Consider the following 26,319-nt stretch of genomic DNA (forward strand, 5'->3'; position numbering starts at 1 on the left):
CCTACTGCGAATCCTCTTGCAAGGATGCCTGCCTTGAAGAAGTTTTCCTCCTCTCTCTACAAGAATCTCAGGGAGTCCCTCTCCCACTGCAACTCCCAGGTCATTTCCTCTGCCCTGAGGCTCTTCAACCATATCCTGAAACAGACTCGCTACCACAGCCCCATTCGCTTCCTCAGTGCCTGCCTCCGTAACCAACTCATCCCACACGGACTCCAGACCACCTTTAAACCAGCAGAGTTCGGATCCGAACAGGACAAACAGTCCAGACTACAGATTCAAAAAACACCAGCAACGGTTCTCCTTCAGGATCCTCCGCTCCACGCTTGCAGCAATGCGCCGTCACCTAACCTTTCTACAGTCAGCCCTGCCTCAGCTGAGGGCCACACTCTCTCAGAATTACAAAGGACCCACTCTGTACTACATCCTCAGGAGAATTCATACTCTCAACAAACAGTATTTCAACTCCATCTTAAACAGCAAAAACTGTAAGTACAACAAACCTTTATCCACCCACCTCCATAACCAGCGCTCCTCAAACATTCCAGAAGATTCCCCCGGCCTCTGAAATTGCTCGGACGCCATTAGCCATGCGGCTGGTGCAGCTGCCGCCCCCACGCTGATTGATGTCACTTCCGCCCCCATCATGGCTACTCCCACAGCCACTTCCGCCCCTCACAATTCCTCATGCATCACATGTGACATCATTTCTGCCCCTCACATCATCGCTGATGTCACACGCTCAGTGACTTCTGCCACCCTTACTGCTGTGGTCACCCCCACTTCCGCCCCCACCAACGCCACTCACCTGCATTCTGCTGACATGCCCCCCACAGATCCCACCGTCACCATTCCTGGCCTACAGAACCCTGAGGGGAACACCACCCCAGCTCATGACTCCACCCCCCATTCCCCCCCACCATCACACCCACTCCAGTTACCGGCTCCGCCCCCACTCCCAGCTCCACACCCACACCAGATCCCAGCTCCCAGCCATGCCGCGTTTTCACCATCCCCCCAGACCTCCCCCTCACTGAGGACGAACGATTAGTCCTCAGCAAAGGACTCATCTTCATCCCCCTCCATCCACGCATCAATGAATTTAATACACGCCGTGATGTCGAACACTTCCTCCGCCTCCGAGCTTACTTTCACAATCTGGACTCCCGCCCACCTTCCGAGGACCCTTCGCCCACCTCCAACACACTGCATCCACCTGGACACCCTGCGCTGGCCTATTACCTGCCCTCGACCTCTTCATTTCCAACTGCCGCTGGGACATTAACCGCCTCAACCTGTCTACCCCCCCTCCCCCACTCCAACCTCTCACCCTCACAACGCGCAGCCCTCCAATCCCTCTGCTCCAATCCCGACCTCACCATCAAGCCAGCGGATAAAGGGGGCGCAGTGGTAAACTGGCGCACTGACCTCTACGCTGCTGAAGCCAAACGCCAACTCGAAGACACCTCTTCCTACTGCCCCCTCGACCATGACCCAACCCCCATCACCAACCCATCATCTCCCAGACCATACAGAACCTCATCACCTCAGGAGATCTCCCAACCACAGCTTCCAACCTCATAGTCCGGGAACCCCGCACTGCCCGGTTCTACCTCCTTCCCAAGATCCACAAGCCTGACCACCTTGGCTGACCCATTGTCTCAGCGTGCTCCTGCCCCACTGAACTCATCTCTACCTACCTCGACACTGTTCTATTCCCCCTAGTCCAGAAACTCCCCACATACGTTCGAGACACCACCCACGCCCTCCACCTCCTCCAAGACTTCCGTTTCCCCGGCCCCCAACACCTCATCTTCACCATGGATATCCAATCCCTCTACACCTCCATCCGCAATGTCCAGGGCCTCCAAGCCCTCCGTTTTTTCCTCTCCAGACGTCCCCAACAGTACCCTTCCACTGACACTCTCATTCGTTTGGCTGAACTGGTCCTCACCCTTAACAATTTCTCCTTTGAATCCTCCCACTTCCTCCAGACCAAAGGGGTAGCCCATGGGCACACGTATGGGCCCCAGCTATGTTTGTCTCTTTGTTGGCTACGTAGAGCAGTTGATCTTCTGTAATTACACCGGCACCACTCCCCACCTCTTCTTCCGCTACATTGATGACTGCATTGGCACCACCTCGTGCTCCCGCGAGGAGGTTGAGCAATTCATCAACTTCACCAACACATCCCACCATGACCTTAAAATTAACTGGACCATCTCTGACACCTCCCTCCCCTTCCTCGACCTCTCCATCTCCATTAATGATGACCGACTTGACACCGACATTTTCTACAAACCCACCGACTCCCACAGCTACCTGGATTACACCTCTTCCCACCCTACCTCTTGCAAAAATGCCATCCCGTATTCCCTATTCCTCCACCTCCGCCAGATCTGCTCCCAGGTGGATGAGTTCCACCACAGAACACACCAGATGCCCCCCTTCTTTAGAGACCGCAATTTCCCTTCCCACATGGTTAAAGGTGCCCTCCAAGGCATCTCGTCCACATCCCGCACTCCTGCCCTCAGACCCCACCCCTCCAACCATAACAAGGACAGAACGCCCCTGGTGCTCACCTTCCACCCTACCAACCTTCGCATAAACTAAATCGTCTGCTGACATTTCCGCCACCTCCAAAAAGACCCCACCACCAGGGATATATTTCCCTCCCCACCCCTTTTCCGCCTTCCGTATCTACCTGGTCAGGTCCATGCCCCCCCACCCCCCCCCCCCCCCACCACCCCCACCCCCACAACCCACCCTCCCATCCTGGCACCTTCCCCTGCCACCGCAGGAATTGCAAACCCTGCGCCCACACCTCTTCCCTCACCTCCATCCAAGGTCCCAAACGAGCCTTCCACATCCATCAAAGTTTTACCTGCACATCCACCAATATCATTTTATTGTATCTGTTGCTCCCGATGCGGTCTCCTCTACATTGGGGAGACTGGATGCCTCCTAGCAGAGCGCTTTAGGGAACATCTCCAGGACATCTGCACCAATCAACCACACCGCCCCGTGGCCCAACATTTCAACCCCCGCTCCCTCACCACCAGACGCCTGGAGGAAGAACGCCTCATCTTCTGCCTCGGAACACTTCAACCCCAGGACATCAATGTGGACTTCAACAGTTTCCTCATTTCCTCTTCCCCCACCTCATCCTAGTTCCAAACTTCGAGCTCAGCACTGTCCCCCTGACTTGTCCTAACTTTCTATTTTCTTTTCCACCTATCCACTCCACCCTCCACCTTGACCTATCACCTTCATCCCCTCCCCCACTCGCCTATTGTACTCTATGCTACTTTCTCCACTCCCCCACCCTCCTCTCACTAGTCTCTCCACGCTTCAGGCTCTCTGCCTTTATTCCTGATGAAGGGCTTTTTCCCGAAACGTCGATTTTACTGCTCCTCTGCTGCTGCCTGAACTGCTGTGCTCTTCCAGCACCACGAATCCCGAATCTGGTTTCCAGCATCTGCAGTCATTGTTTTTACCCAATAGTAAAGACAGGGTGGGGGGTGGGGGTGGTGAGGAGGAGGGGAGGTGTGGGGTTCAAAAAGCACCTGCTGTTTCTCTGCCTTTTTGCTGGGGGGATCTGAAGCTGTAACAAAGTTGGTTTGCAATAAAGGTTACCTGAACTTAACACCGGGCTCAGACTCTCATTGAAAGCTTTCAGCTCCGAGAGGTTTTTGTTTTAAAGCTGCTCGTTTCTTTCAGCCTCCTGCACTAAGTTTAGAACATAGAACAATCCAGCGCTGGGGAACTCAAAACTAGGGGAGGGGGGGGGGCATTTTTATTTAAATATAAGGAGAGAGATTTAAAAGAAACCGGAGGGGCAATATTTTGAAAGAGGGTGAATTGCATGTGGAATGGACTTGCTGAGGATGTGGTAGATGCAGGTACGGTGACAACATTGAAACAGCATTCAGATGGATACATGAGTAGAAAGGTTTAGAGGGATATGGGCCAAATGCAGGCAAGTGGGACTGGTTTAGATTGGGAATCCTGGTCAACATGGACAATTTGAACCGAAGTGTCTGTTTCTGTGCTGTATACCTCTATTGAAACCAGTAGATTTCTGAAAGGGGCTTGACAGGATAGATGCAGATAAAATGCTCCTTTTGTGGGGAGGGTCATCGAATTCCGACAAGGTGGAAGCGGGCCATTCAGCCCATCTATTTCACTCTGGCCCTCTGAACAGTATCCCACCCATACCCATCCCCCCTCCCCGGGCCCCGCCCATCCCTCCCCCGGCCCCGCCCATCCCTCCCCCGGCCCCGCCCATCCCCCACGTGCAGACGTCACGCGGGGGTGAAGGCGGTTGGGAGGAGAAGTCGCTCGAGCGAGGAAGCGGCGGGAGGGCGGCCGTTAGGAAAATGGCGCCGTGCGGTCCCCCCCCCCCCCCCCGGGGTCAGACACCCGTCACTGGGCACCGCCGCCTTCCTGGGGCAGCTGCTGGGTCACGGGCCACACCGCCCCCCCCCCCCCGGGCTGTACAGCAGGTAGGAGCCGGTGATCATTGTGGAGGAGGATGGGGGTTAAGGGTCTGTTTGGGAACATGGTCGGCCGCCTGGGGGGTGGAGTTCTCCTGGTCGGGGGGCGGGGCCTGTGACAACGATGGGGCCACGTGGGAGGGACTGGGCCCGGGGGGGGGAGGGGACTGGGACTGGGCCCGGGGGGGGGGGAGGGGACTGGGCCCGGGGGGGGGGGGAGGGGACTGGGCCCGGGGGGTGGGAGGGGACTGGGCCCGGGGGGTGGGAGGGGCTGGGCCCGGGGGGGGAACTGTAGTATGCGCAGTATGCTCTGTGGAAATGCTGTTCCTGTCGGATTTAAAGTATCCAAATGCCATAATTTCACCCCCCCCCCCCCCCCCCCCCCGCATGTCAGGTGATGTGCCGGAAGACTGGAGGTTGGCGAACGTGGTGCCACTGTTTAAGAAGGGTGGTAAGGACAAGCCAGGGAACTATAGACCAATGAGCCTGACGTCGGTGGTGGGCACATTGTTGGAGGGAATCCTGAGGGAGAGGACGTACATGTATTTGAAAAGGCAAAGACTAATTAGGGATAGTCAACATGGTTGTGTGTGTGGGAAATCATGTCTCACAAACTTGATTGAGTTTTTTGAGGAAGGTAGAGCAGTAATGTGATCTATATGGACTTCAGTAAGGCACACTTGACATAACCGTGCAGGCTCCTCGCTATTTTTGATGTTCATGTTACCTCGAACCCTCATGATCATATCAATCTGAATGAGGTCACCCCTCAACCTCCTGTGCTCCAGTGAAGAGAGTCTCAGCCTCTCCTTATAACTTAAACCCTCCAATCCTGGCAACATCCTGGTAAGTCTGTACTGAACCCTCTATAATAGTATTCTTCCTGTTACAGGGCCACCAGAAGCGTTCTCAGTACTCTACAAGTGGCTTCACCAACATCCTGTACAACTTCTAAATGATGTCCCAACTCCTTTATTTAATGGTGTGAACAAATAAGGTAAGTGTGCTGAATGCCTTCTTAACCACCCTTCCAACCAGTGATGCAACTTTCAATGAAGTATGTATCTGAACCCCACCCCCCACCATATCCCTCTGTACAAGCCCTGCCCTTCCTTATTTTAGCAAAATGCAACCCCTCACTTATCTATACCTCTCTCATACACACGTTCTTTCTCAGACGTACACACACCCTCTCACAGGCTTCTCCTCCATCACACTCCCTTTACAAAGCATGCACACACACACGCACGCACGCACGCACGCACAACGATGGGGTGCATTTGCAGAATTATATTTGCAGATATATTCAATTTTGCACAAAAAGCACACAACACACAGGTAGTCAATCCATGTAATATCTTATAAATTCCTAGTTTGGAAATAGAACCAGTCCGATTTAAGATTGGGATACTGACACACCTTTCCTGCATTGTCTGGGCTGAGCTGTCACCAGTTTCAAAAAAAACCTTAAATGATCTCGAGAATATGACTTAATAATAGTTCTGGGATGTACACATGAATGACCTAAAACCTGCAACCCATTCTAAAGGATGAAAGACTTAACAGCAATCTACATTTGTCAATATATCTTATCAGTTGCATGACACTGATCTTTTGCTCTTAACTCTGTGTCTTATGATGCTGCTCCACAGCTACCCGATGAAGGAGCAGCGCTCCAAAAGCTAGTGCTTCCAAATTAACCCATTGGACTATAACCCGGTGTTGTGATGTTTAAACCGTGTCCCACCTAGTCCAACAGCAGCACCTCCACCTCCTTTCCAGTGAACACAGCCCATACCTCCCAGTGCTGCCAGTAAACTGCTGCTGAAACAATGCAGTGCCTGCACTCCTGAAAAATTTATAACTTCTAATGAAACCAGCTCCTCATTCACTGCTCCATCTGATACACAACATTGGAAACTTCGTGCAGGAGGCTGCAAGAAATGAGCAGCTTTAAAACAAAAACTTGGAGCTTTCAATGAGAGCCTGAGTCTGGCAGAACGTTCAGGAAACCTTTATTGTGTCCCAACATTGTTACAGCTTCAGATGCCCCCAGCAAAAAGGCAGAGAAAGAGTAGCTGTTTGTTAGACAGCTCAACAACAGGGGGGGGAGGGGAGGGGGGAGGGGGGAGGGGGGAGGGGAGCAAGGTGCGGGGGGGGGAGGAGCAAGGGGGGAGGGGGGAGGGGAGCAAGGTGCGGGGGGGGGGAGGAGCAAGGGGGGGGAGGGGAGCAAGGTGCGGGGGGGGGAGGAGCAAGGGGGGGGAGGGGAGCAAGGTGCGGGGGGGGAGGAGCAAGGGGGGGGAGGGGAGCAAGGTGCGGGGGGGGGAGGAGCAAGGGGCGGGGGGAGGAGCAAGGGGGGGGAGGGGAGCAAGGTGCAGGGGGGGAGGAGCAAGGGGGGGGAGGGGAGCAAGGGGGGGGAGGGGAGCAAGGTGCAGGGGGGGGAGGGGAGCAAGGGGGGGGAGGGGAGCAAGGTGCGGGGGGGGGAGGAGCAAGGGGGGGGGAGGGGAGCAAGGTGCGGGGGGGAGGGGAGCAAGGTGCGGGGGGGGGGGAGCAAGGTGCAGGGGGGGGAGGAGCAAGGTGCGGGGGGGGGGGAGGAGCAGTGGGAGGGGGGAGCAGGGGGGGGAGCAAGGGGGGGTGGGAGGAGCAAGGGGGGGAGGGGCAGGGCAAGGCCAACAGCAGTTCCCCGCACTACGCCTGCGTTACCTTGCACAGTTTACAAAAATCCCTTCCCCTTCAGAGACTCCCCACAGTGTGGGAGCAGGCCACTTGGCCCAAAGACTACACACCGATCCTCCGAAGGGTAACCCGCCCACACAATTCCCCTACCCCGATTGCTCAACATTTACCCCTGACTAATGCACCGAACCTGCACATCCCTGTGCACAATATCCCAACCCAATCTTGTCCCATCTGCCAGCACGGGGCCCATATCCCCCCAGTTGCCTTTTAAATGTTGTAATTGTACCAGCCTCCACCACTTCCTCTGGCAGCTCATTCCATACACGTACCACCCTCTAAATGAAAAGGTTGCCTCTTAGGTCTCTTTCATATCTTTCCCCTCTCGGTGTAAACCTATGCCCTCTAGTTCTAGACTCTCCCACCCCAGGGAAAAGACTTTGTCTATCTATCCTATCCATGCCCCTCATGATTTTATACACCTATAGAAGGTCACCCCCCCAGCCTCTGACGCTCCAGGGAAAACAGCCCCAGCCTGTTCTGTCTCTCCCTATAGCTCAAATCCTCCAGTCTTGGTAACATTCTTGTACATCTTTTCTGAACCCTTAAGTTTCACAACATCTTTCTGATAGGAAGGAAACCAGAATTGCACGCAATATTCCAACTGTACAGTAGTAACATGACCTCCCAACTCCTGTACTCAATATTCTGACCAATAAAGGAAAGCATACAAAACACCATCTTCACTATCCTGTCGACCTGCGATTCCACTTTCAAGGAGCTATGAGCTTGCACTCCAAGGTCTCTTTGTTCAGCAACACTCCCTAAGACTTTACCATTAAATGTATAAGTCCTGCCAAGATTTGCTTTCCCAAAGTGCAGCACCTCTCATTTACCTAAATTAAATTCCATTTGCCACTTCTCAGCCCATTGGCCCATCTGATCAAGATCCCATTGTAATCTGAGGTAACCTCCTTCGCTGTCCACTACGCCTCCGATTTTGGTGTCATCTGCAAACTTACTTACTATACCACTTATGCTCACATCCAAAATGTAGTGGGCCCATTATCTATTTTGAAAGTGGAATTTCCAATATATTACATGTATTGACTGCCTGCAGATTGTGCAGTCTTTCAGCAAAGTAGAATGTTTAGGGTGCAGGTTTGCTCGTTGAGCTGTAGGTTTGATATCCAGACATTTCATTACCTGGCTAGGTAACATCATCAGTGGCGACTTCCAAGTGAAGCGAAGCTGTTGTCTCCTACTTTCTATTTATATCTTTCTCCTGGGTGGGGTTCCGGGGGGGGTTTGCAAGGACTGCCACAAACACTACGTCAGACAAACAGGAAGAAAGTTAGCCACCAGGATACACTAACACCAGCTAGCCACAAAAAGACCCAACCCTCTATCCCTCGTAGCCCCACGTACGGATGAAAAAAAACCCCACAATTTCGACTGGGGCAAGCTAAGCAAAGACATGCCAGAGAATTCTTCGAGGCCTGGCACTCCAACCATAACGCCAGAAACAAACACATAGATCTAGATGCCATCTAAACATACCCTAAACATCATGCTGCAAATACAAACTCACCCCCATGGATGATCTATCTTGTGTGTGTATGAGACAGAGAAAAAGTCTACGTCCGTGCTGTATATCTCTATGTCTATTTGATAACTGATGCTTTATTTCTGTTGGTGTAAATGTTGTTGTAATTCATAGCTGGGTACTAATAGATGCAATGGTGACAGAATTCCTCACGTAGGTCACTGTAAGATTCCTAAGAGACTCCTGGTTTACTTCCTCATGAACAAACATTAAGCACGTGCGCCTATTTATGATTGTTTCATTTTTCTTATTTGATTCCCTGCTATGACTGCACCTTTTATCAGGATGGTTGACAGGCTGGGAGATTGTGGGTTGGGTCTGGATTGAATATTTTACTGTTCCAGAAGTTATAAAAGGGGCGGGGGGGGGGGGGGGGGTGGTCAAAGCTTTAGCAGAAATCCAGCCGAGCTGAGAACAGACCAACATCTTGGTCTGTGGGAATAGGAGGATCAACAGAGGACAGAGAAATCAGGGCCTGAAACCCGAGCTGACACCATTCCACCCTGTGATCAGTGCTTTGATTAGCAGCATCCTTTTACATCAGTCAATGCCAGTTGTCAGACAGGTTCAGCAAGGTAAGTGGTATATTAGCAGGTTGAACTGAGATTAGAAGTGGGGATGTCTTCCTGCAGTTAGGGGGGTCATTGAATATATTTAAGGCTGAGTTCCTCGGATTTTTGAACAATAAAGTGTGGATTTTTTTGTGCGCGGGAGGTGGGTTTTTCTTTTGAATGGTTTATGTGTTGGATGCAGGTACAGTATCCACGTTGAAAGTGGAAGGCAAGAAAATGGTTTTAAGACCACGACAGAACAGTTACTGTTAGACAGCACAGAAACAGACCCTTCAATCCAACTAGTCCACGTTGACTACGTTATCAAACTAAACTAGGGCCACGTGCCAGTGCTTGGCCCATATCCCTGTGCACCGTGCCTCTTCATATACTTATCCAAATGTCTTTTAAATGTTGCATCTGAATGTGCATCCACCACTTCCTCTTTACATTCACTCCACACATGAACCGCTCTGTTTATAAACAAACTTTTCCTGATTCTGTCCACTCCTTGAATTCATTCCCTTTCCTTTCGGTTGCTGCAAGTCGTAAATTGAAGCCCAGAATGAAAAAAATGGAAAAGGAGTTGGGAAGAGGGTACCCTACTCACAGATGGTTGACAGAGTAAAGAGGTTGCAGTCTGGAGCAAACTCAATCTTCATTCAGAGACAGAGCAGCAGCAGCTTCCGAGGCTCATGTTCCAACGTCTGCATTCAGACAATAGGAAGGCTCTGATTGGCAGGAGGACCAGTCACCTTCCAGTCCTCCAGGGCTCCTGACTGGCCTCTTTCACCACCCTATCTCCCAATGATGCAACTTTCAAAGAACTATGTACCTGATTTGGAGATGCCGGTGTTGGACTGGGGTGTACAAAGTTAAATTTCACACAACACCAGCTGATACTCCAACAGGCTCATTTGTAAGCACTAGCTTTTGGAGTACTGCTCCTTCATCAGGTGGCTGTGTCTTATGATCCTGTACCACAAACACCCCATGAAGAAGCTCGTGCTTCCAAATAAGCCAGTTGGACGATAACCTGGTGTTGAGTTTGAACTTTATCCACCCCAGTCCAACACGGGCACCTCCACATCATTTCCAATGAACCAAGCCCACCCTTCTCAGTGCTGCCAGGAAACGACAATGCTGATGACATTGCACTCCTGAAAACTTTACAATTTCTAACACTACTGGCTACTCATTCACTGCTGCAACCGATACACAACATTGGAAACATAGTACAGGAGACTGTCAGAAATGGGCACAGCAGGTCAGGCAGCACCTGAGGAAGAGCGTTTTCCCGAAATGTCGATTTTCCTGCTCCTTGGCCACTGCCTGACCTTCTGTGCTTTGCCAGCACCACTCTAATCTTGACTCTGATCTCCAGTATCAGCAGTTCTCACTTTCGCCTGTAAGAAATGAGCAGTTTTAAAACAAAAACCTGTTGCAGTTTAAAGCTCTCATTGAGAGTCTGAGCTCAGCGTGAAGTTCAGGTAATCTTTATTGTGACCCAACTTTGTTACAGCTTCAGAATCTCCCAGCAGAAAGGTGTAGAAAAAGTAGCAATTTTTAAAAAACAGCTCAAGGTCAAAGTGCAACCCCTCACTTTCTTCATTATTGGTCACCACTGAGTAATTGCATCCTTGGTACAGCCTTAACCTGGAGGAAGTATTGCCTCACTCAGCAATTTCAACCTGTATGTAAGAAAGTTGGATGAGCAGCATAGAGTCAACCAGACTGCTGTGGGGCTGGAGTCACGTGTAGGCCAGACCGGGTAAAGGATGCAGCTGGGACGACTTGCTCTAATAACCGCTCAAGTCTTCCCTAAAAAAAAAAGAACTGAGTGAATCAGATGGGGGTTTTCTTCCACCCCCACCCCACCAACAATGGTTTCACGTCAGATTCTGAACTCCAGATTTCTGACCAAATTCCAATTCCACCATCTGTCACAGTGGGAATCGAACTTGGGAGCCACTGGAACTGGGTTGATAGTCCAGTTAATAAAGGCACTCGGCCGTCGTTCTTTCAATCCCCCTGCAATACCACGTGATCCCGCTGGTGGGTCAGCAAGGAGGCGGCCTGGGTAAAGGCCTTCCTGCACTTGGGGCAGTTGAAAAGGCCTCTCCCCGGTGTGGATCCGCTGATGGGTCTGGAGGTTGGAGGAATCGCTGAAGCTCTTCCCGCAGTCAGGGCAGGGGAACGGACTCTCCCCAGTGTGACTGCACCAATGAGTCTCCAGGGCAGATGGGAAACGGAAGCCTTTCCCGCAGTCACCAGACTTCCATGGTTTCTCCACTGGGCAGGATTCCTCCGGTTTCTCCATGGCTGAAGCTTCAGCCCACACAAATGCATGTGGAGCCTCTCTCCACCGTGAATTCCCCTTTCCAGACCGTATAGCTGTTACACGCTCCTCACTCAGTGCACTGCACTGATAGGGTCTCTCATCCAGTCCCACTGATGCTGAAAATGTACTCAAACAGGAACCAAAAAGCTTTGCTCCTTCTCACAGAATCATAGTTGAAAATCTTTGTGGTCCCGATGGATTGAGTGACTATCAGACATTGACGTCAAAGTGAGGACTACAGACACTGGACAGTCAGAGTCAGAGTCCGAAATTACAGCACTGAAAAAGCACAGCAGGTCAGGCAGCATCTGAGGAGCAGGAGAGTCAACGTTTCAGGCATAAGCCCTTCATCTGTTGATTTTGAAACTTCCGTCTTCAGATCCTCAAATGTAAAAAGAGATTACAAAATGTCATCACTGTCAGTGCAGGGTAGAAATTCTGAACAAGGAATTCTACTGTCTGTGGAATATCCTTTCCTTTTGTTATTCCACAAAATTGAAAGCACCATCCCACTCTCCCTTCCCCTCTGTTCTCACTCCGCTCTGACTAATTCCCCTGAAGGTGCTGATTCAGGATCTTACAGGGGCTGAAAAGCAAAAACATCAAGACTGACATCTCTCTGAACTTTGGATAATTCCACCTGAAAGTTAATATCTTCCACAACATTGGGATACTGCTGAGAGGTGAGCAGGTCTGATTTTGGGAAGCAAAAAAAAAAAAGAGTTTGTGCCAATCTCTTCCCTTCAGAGTGTGGAAGCAGGCCACCCGGCCCCACAAATCCACACCGACCCTCTGAAGGGTAACAGACCTACCCCTATTGCTCATCATTTACCCCCTGATTATTGCACCTAACCTGCACATCCCTGGGCACGGTCAATCCATCCTAACCTGGACAAAGTTAAAAATCACAACACCGGGTGAGTGTTCAACAGGTTTATTTGGAAGCACTTGCTTTCAGAGCGCTGATCCTTCATCAGGTGGTTATGGAGAATAAGACCATAGACACAATTTATAGAAAAACATTATAGTATCCTGCCCTTGAAATGATATATTGAACAAACCTGGATTGTCAAGTCTTTCAGCTTTTAGACTGGGTTGCAGCTATCATTAACATGGAAATCCCAGAAAATAGTTTTTCTGGGATTTCCATGTTAATGATAGCTGCAACCAAGGTGTTCAAAGTTTGGGAGAAGATTTGTAGCTCGGGTGCTCATTGTTGTGGTTCTGTTCGCCGAGCTGGGAATTTGTCTCGCAAACGTTTCGTCCCCTGTCTAGGTGACATCCTCAGTGCTCGGGAGCCTCCTGTGAAGCGCTTCTGTGCTGTTTCCTCCGGCATTTATAGTGGCCAGTCTCTGCCGCTTCCGGTTGTCAGTTCGAGCTGTCCGCTGTAGCAGCTGGTATATTGGGTCCAGGTCGATGTGTTTGTTGATAGAGTCTGTGGATGAGTGCCATGCCTCTAGGAATTCCCTGGCTGTTCTCTGTTTGGCTTGCCCTATAATGGTAGTGTTGTCCCAGTCGAATTCATGTTGCTTGTCTTCTGCGTGTGTGGCCACATCGACCTGGACCCAATATACCGGCCACTACAGTGGACAGCTGGAACTGACAACCGGAAGCGGCAGAGACAGGCCACTATAAATGCCGGAGGAAACATCACAGAAGCGCTTCACAGGAGGCTCCCAAGCACTGCTGGTGCAGGCTTAAAAGACCAAATGGCCGACTCCTGTTCCCAATTCTGACAGGCTCCCAGGTCATTTCCTCTGCTCTGAAGCTCTTCAACCATGTTGTGCTACATTGGGGAGACTGGGCGCCTCCTAGCAGAGCGCTTTAGGGAACATCTCCGAGACACCCGCACCAATCAACCAAACCGCCCCGTGGCCCAACATTTCAACTCCCCCTCCCACTCTGCCGAGGACATGGAGGTCCTGGGCCTCCTTCACCGCCGCTCCCTCACCACCAGACGCCTGGAGGAAGAACGTCTCATCTTCCGCTTCGGAACACTTCAACCCCAGGGCATCAATGTGGACTTCAACAGCTTCCTCATTTCCCCTTCCCCCACCTCATCCTAGTTTCAAACTTCCAGCTCAGTAACTGTCTCCTTGACTTGTCCGACCTGCCTATCTCCTTTTCCACCTCTCCACTCCACCCTCTCCTCCTTGACCGATCACCTTCATCCCCTCCCCCACTCACCCATTGTAATCTATGCTACTCTCTCCCCACCCCCACCCTCCTCTAGCTTATCTCTCCACACTTCAGGCTCACTGCCTTTATTCCTGATGAAGGGCTTTTGCCCGAAACGTCGATTTCACTGCTCGTTGGATGCTGCCTGAACTGCTGTGCTCTTCCAGCACCACTAATCCAGGTTAGGTGAATTGTCCATTGCAATCAGGGATGCGTATGTTAGGTGCATTACTCCGGGGTAAATGTAGAGTAATAGGATAGGGGAATGGGTCTGAATGGTTTGCTCTTTAGAGAGTTGGTGTGGACTAGTTAGACCGAAAGGCGGCTTTCCACACTGCAGGAATTCGAAATTATTGACTTGTAGCAACTGAAAGGATAGGGAGTGAATCCAGGCAGGTGTCAGGCTCTGGAAAAGTTGGTCCAGGTCTGTGTTTCAATTGGCAAAATAAACAGGCAGGAGGCTGGGAGATTACAGCAAGCCAGGCAGCATCAGGAGGTGGAGAAGTTGACGTTTCTGGTGTACCCCTTCAGGATGGGGCGTGGGTGTAGGGGGAGCTGCAGAACAAGGGGGTGCTTGGGGGGGACGGGGGGAGGATCGTGAAGTGGGGATAGGTGTTGGGGGGGGGGGGAGGATCGTGAAGTGGGGATAGGTGTTGGGGGGGGGGGAGGATCGTGAAGTGGGGATAGGTGAAGACAGGTAGAGGGTAGGATCTGGTTGATCAATGGGAGGAAGGAATCAAGTTGGCAGGGAGGAGTGGAAGGGATGGGGAGGAGTTGGGGGATGGGAAGGGAGGTTATTTTAAATTGGAGAACTCAATGTCGAGTCCTCTGAGCTGGAGGCTGCCCAGGTGGAAGATGAGGTGGTGTTCCTCCAATTTACGGTTTGCTTCATTGTGGTAATGGAGAAGACCTAAGATGGTCATGTCAGAAAGGGCGTGGGAAGGGAAATTAAAATGGATGGTGACTGGGAGGTCCGGTCGGTTGCTGCAGACCCGGCCGTAATGCTCAACAAACCATTTCCCAAGTTTACACTCTGTCTCCCCGATGTAGAGAAGACCACAATTGGCAAACACGTGGCAAGTGCAGTACCATAATATGAAGTTATACCCTTTGCTGTGGAAAAAAAGCAGAAAGGTATATTGTTTAAATGGTGATGTATTGGGATGTGGAGAAAGTGAGAACTGGAGATCAGAGTCGGAAAGTCTGGCAATGAAAAGCACAGTAGGTCAAGCAGCATCCGAGCAGTAGGACAGTCGAAGTTTCATCAGGAATGATGCGTGGATGTTCAGAGGGGCATCAGCATCCTTCTGTGCCAGTTGTCAGACATCACAATCTCACTTTATCAAGCAGGCACACGTGCAAATACACACACTCCCACGCGCAATCTTATACACTAACTCACATACACACACTTCCCTGATGAAGGGAGTTTCCCCGAAACGTCAACTTCCCTGCTCCTTGGATACTGCCTGATTTGCTGCAGCACCAAACTCTCGATCCTAAACCTATTATCCTCTAGTTCTGACTGCCCCATCCAAACAAAAATACCTTGTCTATTTACCCTATCCATGTCCCTCATGATGATATAAAAGCATATAAGGTCACTCCTCAGACTCTGGCAAGCTACGGAAAACAGTACCAACCACCTGTCCTCCTGTCTAACCTCACCCAGGGCACCAAGGCACATACCTGAGGTCGCAAAGTCTGCTCCCTCCCTGGATTCACTCCGGTTGCTACAAGTGAGCCTGCTCCGCAATCATTAAGATCATGGCTCATCTATCCATAGACTCATCTCCTCCTCCCTGCACTGTCACAAGGAACCCCTTAATTCCAATACCAGGCAAAAACCCACCCAACTGTATCTTGAATATACTTAATGAAGCTGCCTCTATTGCTTCCTTAGCCAGAGTATTCCATAGATCTTGATGAAGGGCTATTGCCTGAAACATCGATCTTCCTGCTCTCCGGATGCTGCCTGACCTGCTGTGCTTTTCCAGCACCACTCTAATCTAGACTATTCCAAAGATTCACGACCCTCTGGGAAAAGCAGTTCCTCATCTCTGTCTGAAAGCTACTCCCTCTAACCTTGAGGCCTAGTCTCACCCACCAGCAGAAATTACCGGACAGGGTAGGGCTTCATCCCCACAGTGCAATGACATTGGGACGCTGTTTCCATTGGTAGGAGAGACTAGTACCAGAGGGCACAGCTTTAAGAATAAAGGGAAGAACTTTAGGAACAGAGATAAGCGATGTCGCCTTTTCTGCCGACAGCGAGGAGCATGGACAATGTGTTGGTGACACCAGCGAGCAGGTGCGCTGTTGTTCACACCGAGGAGCAGACACAATATGCTCTGTGGCGATGCTGGTGTTATTGACAGATGTTAAGTGTTCAAATGCCAATGGGAGAAACAAATGGTAGAGCCACAGTTCTTTTTTCCCCAAGTGGCTCAACGTTTTATAGCTTTTGCATTTTGTATGGCTGCTCACTCTTTTTTAAAGTGTCTTTTTGTCAGTGTAGGGGTGAGATTCACAACTAGAGGGCACAGGTTTAGGGTGAGAGCAGAAAGATATTGAAAAGGTACCGAAGGGGCAACTTTTCCATGCAGAGGGTGGTGCATGTATGGAATGAACTGCCAGAGGAAGTAGTGGAGGCCGGTATAATTACAGCATTTAAAACACATCTGGATGGGTATATGAACAGGAAGGGATTAGAGGGATAGGAGCCAAGTGCTGGCAAATGGGGACTAGATTAATTTAGGATATCTGGTTGGCATGGACAGGTTGGACCGAGTGGGTCTGGCTCCGCGCTGTACATCGGTGACTAAATAATAAAGTCTACTTTTCCAAATAATAAACTATATCCATGTTAACAAGGCTTAGTGCACCACATTTACTAACCATTCTCAACAGGTCCTGCCCCTTCAATAACTGAGGAACATATACATGCTGGTGTATAATCTCCTTCACTAGGATTTACACACTACCCTCAGCAATTACACAAGTAACAGTGAGGGGGGTAAACAGCCCAAGGATTAAACAGACAGTGAGGGGGGTAAACAGACAGTGAGGGGGGTAAACAGCCCAAGGATTAAACAGACAGTGAGGGGGGTAAACAGACAGTGAGGGGGGTAAACAGCCCAAGGATTAAACAGACAGTGAGGGGGGTAAACAGCCCGAGGATTAAACAGACAGTGAGGGGGGTAAACAGCCCGAGGATTAAACAGACAGTGAGGGGGGTAAACAGCCCGAGGATTAAACAGACAGTGAGGGGGGTAAACAGCCCGAGGATTAAACAGGGATTTTCCTAACGGCCGCCGCTTCCTCGCTCGAGCGACTTCTCCTCCCAACCGCCTTCACCCCCGCGTGACGTCTGCACGTGGGGGATGGGCGGGGCCGGGGCGGGGATGGGCGGGGCCCGGGGCGGGGATGGGCGGGGCCCGGGGAGGGATGGGCGGGGCCGGGGGAGCGGATGGGCGGGGCAGGAGATCCTCACCGTCACCAAGTCACAGCCACCTCGCGCTCCAACTGTTCATTCACAAAAACAAACTCTCCTGTCTCACTCTGCAGCTGCGGGGGGCGGGGACACTGCCACGTTTCGAGGAGCCCTGTCTACATTGGGAAAGCTCACGGCTCAATTTAAACAGATATTCCGACATCGAACGGAACGGCGTCATATCTAAAGGGGGAAATCTGCATTTTAAAGGGACGTGGACATTTTAACGGGTATTTCTGCAAATAAAGAGGTTTAAATGGACAAGATTATATTTCAAAGGGATGTGGGCACATTCAGAGGGATATCTTCATATGTAAAGTCACGCAGTTATATCTAAATGAATCTACATTTCAAAGAGACGTTGCCCTATTTGTAAGTCGAGACAATAGGTGTGAATTCTGTCTGCGTCCCAATTGTTAGAAACAAACTTAATAAAATTTAGACGAGACTACCACAACTGGAAACAAGACAATTTATGACGAACTTGCAAGTAAGGGCTTCAAATGCAGAAGCAAATGAGCAAATTAGAATCAGGTTAGTGTACAGTTATACCCTTTGAGCTGAGTGAGCTGATCTCTCTAGACTCCTAATGACCCAATCTCTCTTACTGTACCAGACCACTGCCCAGCTGCACTCCACCCTTATTACTTCCCCCTTCCCCAAGTTGGTAACCTTCCTCTCTGTAAGTGCTGAACTCAACACTATATTGTCAAGATCTGGTTTAACATTTTGTATCAATTTTGCTGGTACATTCCATCCTCGGACATTTCATTAACTTGTATCGTTTTGTATCGCTCAAGCATTTTGGTTATCTCAGCTTTTTTGCTGAAAGCACAATTTTTCAAAAAGGACTTTTTGCTATAGTAATTACACACCAAAGTTGGTGTTTTCTTAACCACAATTATACACTGAAAAGTAAAGATACTCTTCTCTAACCTGCAGGGTGAATAGTTCTCTTGCTGTACCCCTTTTCTGTATGCTTTTTCTATATCTGCAAAAACAACACTTTACCCCATTTCTCACGATTCCCCCATTTCTTTTCTTTAACCATTTGTTGTTTTTGCAATCTTATTTTCTGCCCTCTTTTGACCCTGTGGTGTCGAGGTCCACAATCTAGTCATTTCTGTCCTTCTAAGTTTGTCTTTTTTTAAACTCTAGGAGTAATCTGTTACTCTCTCTTTCTTGCGCTTGTGCTATTGTCATGACCGTTATTGGTTGTTGTCCTCCCAAAGACATTATCAGCTTAGTCATTATCCACTTTAACACATTAAACCCTATCAGTAAACCTACAATTATTAGTTGCACATAAATGCCTAAATTCATGAACCATTTTCCCCACTCGGTCAATCTCTAGTTACCCCCATCCCCATCCTTCATCTTTTCGGAGTTCATCTCCAGTTTGTCTTATATCGTTTATTTTTTTCTTTACTATTTCCACCTTATCTTCCACTATGGAAGAGGTGTCTGGGATGAAGGTGCAGCATTCTTTACCAATCAGAGCACAAGTTCCCCCTTTTTCGGCCAAAAGATAGTCTAAAGCCATTCGATTCTGTAAAGCTGTCGGTCTCGTGGCAATCATTTCAGTGGTTATGGCCGATATTTGGGATTGAGATTCCCCATCGTGCCGGTGTTATCATTAATTAAATTTTCAAGGGCGGCCGCTATTTCTGTATTTCCACCCCTGCCCTTGTGGTGCCGTAGTTTGGGAGCAGTGTCCACAGTAGACGGTCTCCTTCAGAGACCTCTCGGGTCTTACGTCTTATCCCCCCCCCCCCCTCCTTTCTCAGGTTGGGCTCATGCTTTTCTATTCGGAGGTGAGGGACTATATAAGCGAGGGAACAGCAGCCACTCCAACCTTTCTGGTTTTGAGGAAGTGTTTCGTCAACTTCATAACGTGACACATTCGATCACACGAACATCTTTTTCCCCGGGAATACATGGATAGGCCTTCAGACCGCATCCCCAACACGTTCCGTTTAATATTCGGGGAGTGGTCGTGGCAGTGGCCTGACTGGTGTGGACACAAGATGATTTTCCTAGTTGGAAAGGTGCAGCATCATTCTGATGACAGAAACAGGTGGTATTCACTGCTCCTTTCGGTGGGGAAATTCTAAGACTGTCAATAGCGCCCTGATTTTTCGGGGCTGGCCTTGGGAACCATCCCGCAAAGTTATATTTGCTCCTTTCAGATCTCCACTTTGTATTATTTGAACCCACATCAAATTATTGTACATCGTATTTTTTTTCAGTGAGCGGTATTACTGAGGTGGGGATTCCAGATTTTCGATGGTGTGGGACCTCTGCACAGACCCAACAGTCGGTAAGTCCCTCTTGTTCAGCATAATTCTGACACAGCGTAGTGAAGTGATTTTTCCCACTTCCTTGAATAGTTAGTACTACTAACATTACAATACTATACCAGTATCTACCCATCTCTGAACTCTGCCCACCATCCTGTCTTAACATTTTAGATGTCACACAGCCCTTCCAATCAATAACAATATATATATATATATATATATCAGCAAACGTTAAAAGAGTCTTTTGTCTCAGTTCATTCTTTCTTTCTTAACTTTCAGAGGGTTGTCTGTAGGATGAGTGTGCCACTCTGCCTTTGGGGCGTTCACAGGACCTTTAACGGGAGTGTGATGACTCCACCCTTCCTCAGCAGTCCGAATAGCTGTTTCACTAGTTAGGAGGGTTAGGAATGGTCCCTCCCAGCTCGGGTACAGTTTGGTATCTTTCCAGGTCTTGATCAGGACCCAATCACCCGGTTGTATTCGATGTACTGTAAACTCGAGTGGCAGTGTCTGTACCAACAGGCCTTTATTCCTAAGAATTATTATTATTTTTGCTTTCTGTTTCTGCTCCTCATGTTATGTCGCCAGATCAATTGCTGAGCCGATTTAACCAACTGAACAGCTTTAGGGCCACCTCATGGCCATTCCTCATCACCCAATGTTTTGTTTAGACCTTGATTCTTTTAAAAAATATTGCAATTTTTCTTGCTCCCTGTAATTTCAAATACAATTCATCAATTGATGCTTGCTTTTCTTTAAAGCCTGTTCCTAACTATGCATTTTGGAATCTTACTTGTAAATATATATTTATCTATTATAAATTCATTTATTCAGTGCTTAATATTCAAAATGCAAAATGCACACAGTTCCCAACTCTGAAATCCACCACAATCACCCGGTTCCAGTCCCCTGATTCAAATCCAAAACGAGTCCTCCCAACTAGTCCTGACCAGTCATTGCTCAATTACAATGGTATAGGTCGTGAAATAACCAGAGCTGCCTTAAAAGGATTTGTCTATTCAAGTTAAAACTTCAACTGTCCTCCATAAATCGCTTTTATGTAAGGATAAAAGAGATTAATTAGTAACTGATAGTAAGGCAGTCATGACCTGTAAAAAGAACATTTTATTTCATAATCTTGCAAAATCCTTAACCTTAAAAGAAATCATGTTAAAATTTCCATAGTAGAAATCAGATTCAAAACAGTCCTGGATCTCAAGCTCCAGGGAACATTCAATCACCAACAAACAAATGTGTATTCAGACTGAATCACACAGGGATAAACTTTCTACTAACTGTACGGCTCTTTTCTCTCTCTCTCTCTCTCTCTCTCTCTCTCTCACACACACACAGAGTCTCACAAACACTTTGAGTTTCCCACAATGACTCCTCCAGCTTTTGAATATTTTTCTGGGTGTCTGGCCATAAGTTAGTTCCGAAGTGCACCCCCAGTAGCCCTTCAGCTACTACCCCTTCTGACACGAAGCATAATCTGATTCCTCCTGACTATAAGGCTGTTTTTCTTTGACATTTTATCATTTGTTTTTTATCCTTTCCTCGTGTCCGAGGATTGTCCTTCCAATCTCTTAACATTTTTCCTAAAGGACTGTCCGTTGGGATGTGGTCCTCGGACGTCCCTCCCATGTCCCCTTCTACATCTAAATTGCTATTCTTATTTCCCATTTTAATACTCGGCCGTTTTCTTTATATAATTTCAATTAACCTCTCTGAAGTTCAGTGTTACCTTCTTCCACACCCCCTTCAGGGTCCTAATCTCCGCGTGGGGGTTTCCCTTCTTAATAACCGGTCTAAGGCTGGGTGATCGAATCAGTTAGACACCTTACTTGTTAGATTAATCTACCCAATTAAAGACCTTTATTCTCTATTTTTTAAGTTGCCAATTCCCCCGTACTTCTCGTACGGAACCGACCACCAAGGTAATACCTAAAGGTCAATTTTCATACCTTGGTCTGTGCACAAAAGTTACCTGGTCGAATGCGCGCCCCGTCCCGCGGCAATACCAGACAGCAAAATACGTTGTCCATCTAGGTCGCCTGAAATTTACCTTTACCTGGGTCTTATGTACACAAGAGTAACCCGACCGAACCACCACATCTTAGTGTCCTTCGCACCGCAGCGAAACAGCAAGTACTGCTGCAAATTCCGGCCGCCCGCGAATGCGGGTCTTAAGTCCATAAGTGTTACCTGACCAACCCGCCATGTCTTAGTGCACCTCGCTCGTGGCAAAGACATTTTCTATATCTGCAAAAACAACACTTTACCCCATTTCTAACAGTATTGAGCAATACGGCTAGGGGAATGGTTGAGGGTGAGTTACCCTTTGGAGGGTCGGTGTGGACTCGTTGGGCCGAGTGGCCTGCTTCTACACTGGGGATTCTCTGAAGGGAAGGAATTTCTGCAAACTGTGCAGGGCAGTGCAGGCGCACTGCGGGGTCCCGCTGCCGGCCGAGCCCCCGCATCCCGCCCTGCCCCTTTCTCTCACCCAGTCTCCCATACCCTCCCCCACCCCCGACCCATCGATGGCGTCACAATGCGCGGAAGTGGCCCTGGCAGGTTCAGAGTGAAACTCCCTCCCTCTGGACAACTGTTCATCCTGGGGAGGCGAGAGAGGGGAGGGGTGGAAATCTGTTCACTTGTAGCAGCCGGAGTGAATCCAGGGAGGGAGCAGATTCTGCAAACTCAGGTATGTGTCTTAATTGGTGGAGAAAGTGAGGACTGCAGATGCTGGAGATCAGAGCTGAAAATGTGTTGCTGGAAAAGCGCAGCAGGTCAGGCAGCATCCAAGGAGCAGGAGAATCGACGTTTTGGGCACAAGACCTTCTTCAGGAATGAGGAAAGTGTGTCCAGCAGGCTAAGATAAAAGGTAGGGAGGAGGGACTTGGGGGAGGGGCGTTGGGAATGCGATAGGTGGAGGGAGGTCAAGGTGAGGGTGATAGGCCGGAGTGGGGTGGGGGCGGAGAGGTCAGGAAGAAGATTGCAGGTTAGGAAGGCGGTGCTGAGTTCGAGGGATTTGACTGAGGCAAGGTGGGGGGAGGGGAAATGAGGAAACTGGAGAAATCTGAGTTCATCCCTTGTGGTTGGAGGGTTCCCAGGTGGAAGGTGAGGCGCTCTTCCTCCAACCGTCGTGTTGCCATGGTCTGGCGATGGAGGAGTCCAAGGACCTGCATGTCCTTGGTGGAGTGGGAGGGGGAGTTGAAGTGTTGGGCTACGGGGTGGTTGGGTTGGTTGGTCTGGGTGTCCCAGAGGTGTTCTCTGAAACGTTCTGCAAGTAGGCGGCCTGTCTCCCCAATATAGAGGAGGCCACATCGGGAGCAGCGGATGCAATAAATGATGTGTGTGGATCTATTGCCAAGTGATGGCAAATGTGGCTAGATTAATTTAGGATATCTGGTCAGCTCGGACAAATTGGGCTAAAGGGTCTTCTTCCCTGCTGTATGAGTCTAATTGTCTTTGGTGAAAGCAGAAGTGTGGTTGTGAAGACTGGACTTTCAGAGCAGCTTTCAAAGATGTTTTGCCCTGACTGGGAGCAGAAGTGTTTGACTGAAGTGTGTCGGTGTTAATACCTTGATGTCTCATTTTGCTCCCACCTTCCTGGGGACCTTAACCATTTTGTTCCACAAATAGCTGCATTGCAGGTTACCCCGTGAACTGGCACACTTATGTTTGCTTCCCAGAATCAGACCTGCTCACTGTCAACTGTATCCCAGTGTTGTGGGGTTATCCAAAATGCAGAGAGGTGTCAGTCTTGACGTTTCTGCTTTTCTGCCCCTTTAAGATCCTGAATCAGCACCTTCAGGGAATTAGAGTGGAGTGAGAACAGAGGGGGAGAGAAAGTGGGAAGGTGCTTTCAATTTTGTGGAATAACAAAAGAAAAGAATATTTCACAGAAAGTAGAATTCCTTGTTCAGAATTTCTACCCTGCACTGACAATGATGCCTTTTGTAATCTCTTTTTACAGAGTATTTGAAAACCTGAAGACAGAAGTTTCAAAATCAACAGGTGAAAGCCTTATGCCCAAAACATTGACTCTCCTGCTCCTCAGATGCTGCCTGACCTGCTGTGCTTTTCCAGCGCCACACTTTCTGACTCTGACTCTCCAGCGTCTGCAGTCCTCACTTTGATGTCAATGTCTGACAGTCACTCAATCCATCGGGACCGCAACGATTTTTGACTGTGATTTCTGTGAGAAGGAGCAAAGTGTTTTGGTTCCTGTTTGAGGATGTTTTCAGCATCAGTGGGACTGGATGAGAGACCCCACTGTCGCAGTGCACTGAGTGTGGAGCCTGAAACAGTTATACGGCCTGGGAAGGGGAATTCACGGTGGGGATAGGCTCTGCACACGTTTGTGTGTGGCTGAATCTCCGGCCATGGAGAAACCAGAGGAATCCCGCTCCGTGGAGAAACCGTGGAAGGGTGGCAACTGCAAAAAAGGCTTCCATTTCCCGTCTGCCCTGGAGACTCATCGGTGCAGTCACACTGGGGAGAGGCGATTCCCCTGCCCTGTCTGTGGGAAGGGCTTCAGCGATTCCACCAACCTCCATACCCACCAGCGGGTCCACATGGGGGAAAGGCCCTACAGCTGCCACGAGTGTGGGAAGGCCTTTTCCCAGGCCTCCAACCTCCAGACCCACCGGCGAGTCCACACAGGGGAGAGGCCCTTCAGCTGCCATGAGTGTGGGAAGGCCTTTACCCAGGCCTCCAACCTCCAGACCCACCGGCGAGTCCACACAGGGGAAAGGCCCTTCAGCTGCCCCGAGTGCGGGAAGGACTTCAGGAATTCCTCCCACCTGCTGACCCACCAGCGGGTCCACACGGGGGAGAGGCCCTTCAGCTGCCCCGAGTGCGGGAAGGCCTTCAGTAATTCCTCCACCCTGCTGACCCACCAGCGGGTCCACACGGGGGAGAGGCCCTTCAGCTGCCCTGAGTGCGGGAAGGCCTTCACCAATTCTTCTAACCTGCGGAGCCACCAGCAGGTCCACACGGGGGAGAGGCTGTTCCCTTGCACAGAGTGTGGGAAGGCCTTCAGGTATTCTTCTCACTTGCTGACCCACTGGCGGGTCCACACCGGGGAGAGGCCCTTCAGCTGCCCCGAGTGTGGGAAGGCCTTCAGGCATTCCACTAACCTGCTGACCCACCGGCGGGTCCACACGGGGGAGAGGCCGTTCCTGTGCAACGAGTGCGGGAAGGCCTTCAGCAATTCCCCAACCTGCTGAGGCACCAGCGGGTCCACATGGGGGAGAGGCCCTTCAGCTGCCCCGAGTGTGAGAAGGCCTTCACCCGCTCCTCCTACCTGCGGAGCCACCAGCGAGTTCATGTACCATCGCAGGGCGATTGAAGGAATGACAGCCGAGTACCATTTATTGACTGGACTATCAACCCGGTTCCAGGGACTCCCGGGTTCGATTCCCACCGCAGCAGATGGGGGAATTGGAATTTAGTCAGAAATCTGGAGTTCAGAATCTAACGGTGAAACCATTGTCGGTGGAGTGGGGATGGAAGAAAACCCCCACCCTGATTCACTCCGTTCTTTTTTAGGGAAAGAAACTGTCGTTGTGGGAGAGGATTCACTCAATCGTCCCAGCTGCATCCTTTACCCGGTCTGGCCTACACGTGACTCCAGACCCAATGCAGTATGATTGACTCTACACTGCCCATCCAACTTACTTGGAAACAGGATACGAGTTGAAAATGCTGAGTGAGGCAGTACTTTCTCCGGGTTAAGGCTGTACCAAGGATCCAATTACAAAGGGGCAACTTGGTGGTGAGCGATAATGAAGAAAGTGAGGGGTTGGAGGGAGTGTGTGCACTTTGACTGTGAGCTGTTTTTAAAACATTGCTACTTTTTCTACGCCTTCCTGCTGGGAGATTCTGAAGCTGTAACAAAGTTGGGTCGCAATAAAGATTACCTGTACTTCACGCCGAGCTCAGACTCTCATTGAGAGTTTTGAATTGCATTTTGTTCTAAAACTGCTCATTTCTTACAGGTGAAAGTGAGAACTGCTGATGCTGGAGATCAGAGTCAAGGATAAAGTAGTGCTGGCAAAGCACAGAAGGTCAGGCAGCATCCGAGGAGCAGGAAAATTGACATTTTTCGGGCAATGTTGATTTTCCTGCTCCTCGGATGCTGCCTGACCTGTTGTGCCCATTTCTGACAGTCTCCTGTACTATGTTTCCAATGTTGTGTATCGGTTGCAGCAGTGAATGAGTGGCCAGTATTGTTAGAAATTGTGAATTTTTCAGGAGTGCAGGTACTCCATCATCCCATTGTCATTGTCCAGTTTCCTGGCAGCACTGGGAGGTGTGGGCTGTGTCCACTGGAAACGATGTGGAGGTGCCAGTGTTGGACTGGGGTGGAGAAAGTTACAAATCACACAACACCAGGTTATCTTCCTTCTGGTTTATTTGGAAGCACTGGCTTTTGGAGTGCTGCTCCTTCATCAGGTAGCTGTGGAGCAGGATCATAAGACACAGAATTTACAGCAAAAGCTGACGGTGTCATGCAACTGATAAGATATTGAACAAATCTAGATTGCGGATGAGTCTTTCATCTTTTACCATGGGTTGCAGGTTTCAGTTCAGTAAACCCCAGAACTAGTTTTAATTCACCTTCTTGAGATGGTTTAAGGTTTTATACAAATAGGTGGCATCTCAGCTCCGATA

At 49.8% G+C, this 26,319-nt stretch overlaps 1 protein-coding gene across 1 annotated transcript in view; it reads left to right on the forward strand.

Annotated features, from left to right (window-relative positions):
* The window catches only part of LOC140460002 (uncharacterized), a 69,547-nt gene that overhangs the window by 30,754 nt on the left and 12,474 nt on the right, over positions 1-26,319 (forward strand). The window contains exons 6-7 of the mRNA XM_072554407.1: positions 21,533-21,575; positions 23,935-24,866. Of these exons, the coding sequence (XP_072410508.1) occupies positions 21,533-21,575; positions 23,935-24,866 (975 nt within the window). The remainder of the gene's footprint in view (positions 1-21,532; positions 21,576-23,934; positions 24,867-26,319) is intronic.

Source organism: Chiloscyllium punctatum, chromosome 36 (assembly GCF_047496795.1).
Source record: "Chiloscyllium punctatum isolate Juve2018m chromosome 36, sChiPun1.3, whole genome shotgun sequence".
Classification (NCBI taxonomy): domain Eukaryota; kingdom Metazoa; phylum Chordata; class Chondrichthyes; order Orectolobiformes; family Hemiscylliidae; genus Chiloscyllium; species Chiloscyllium punctatum.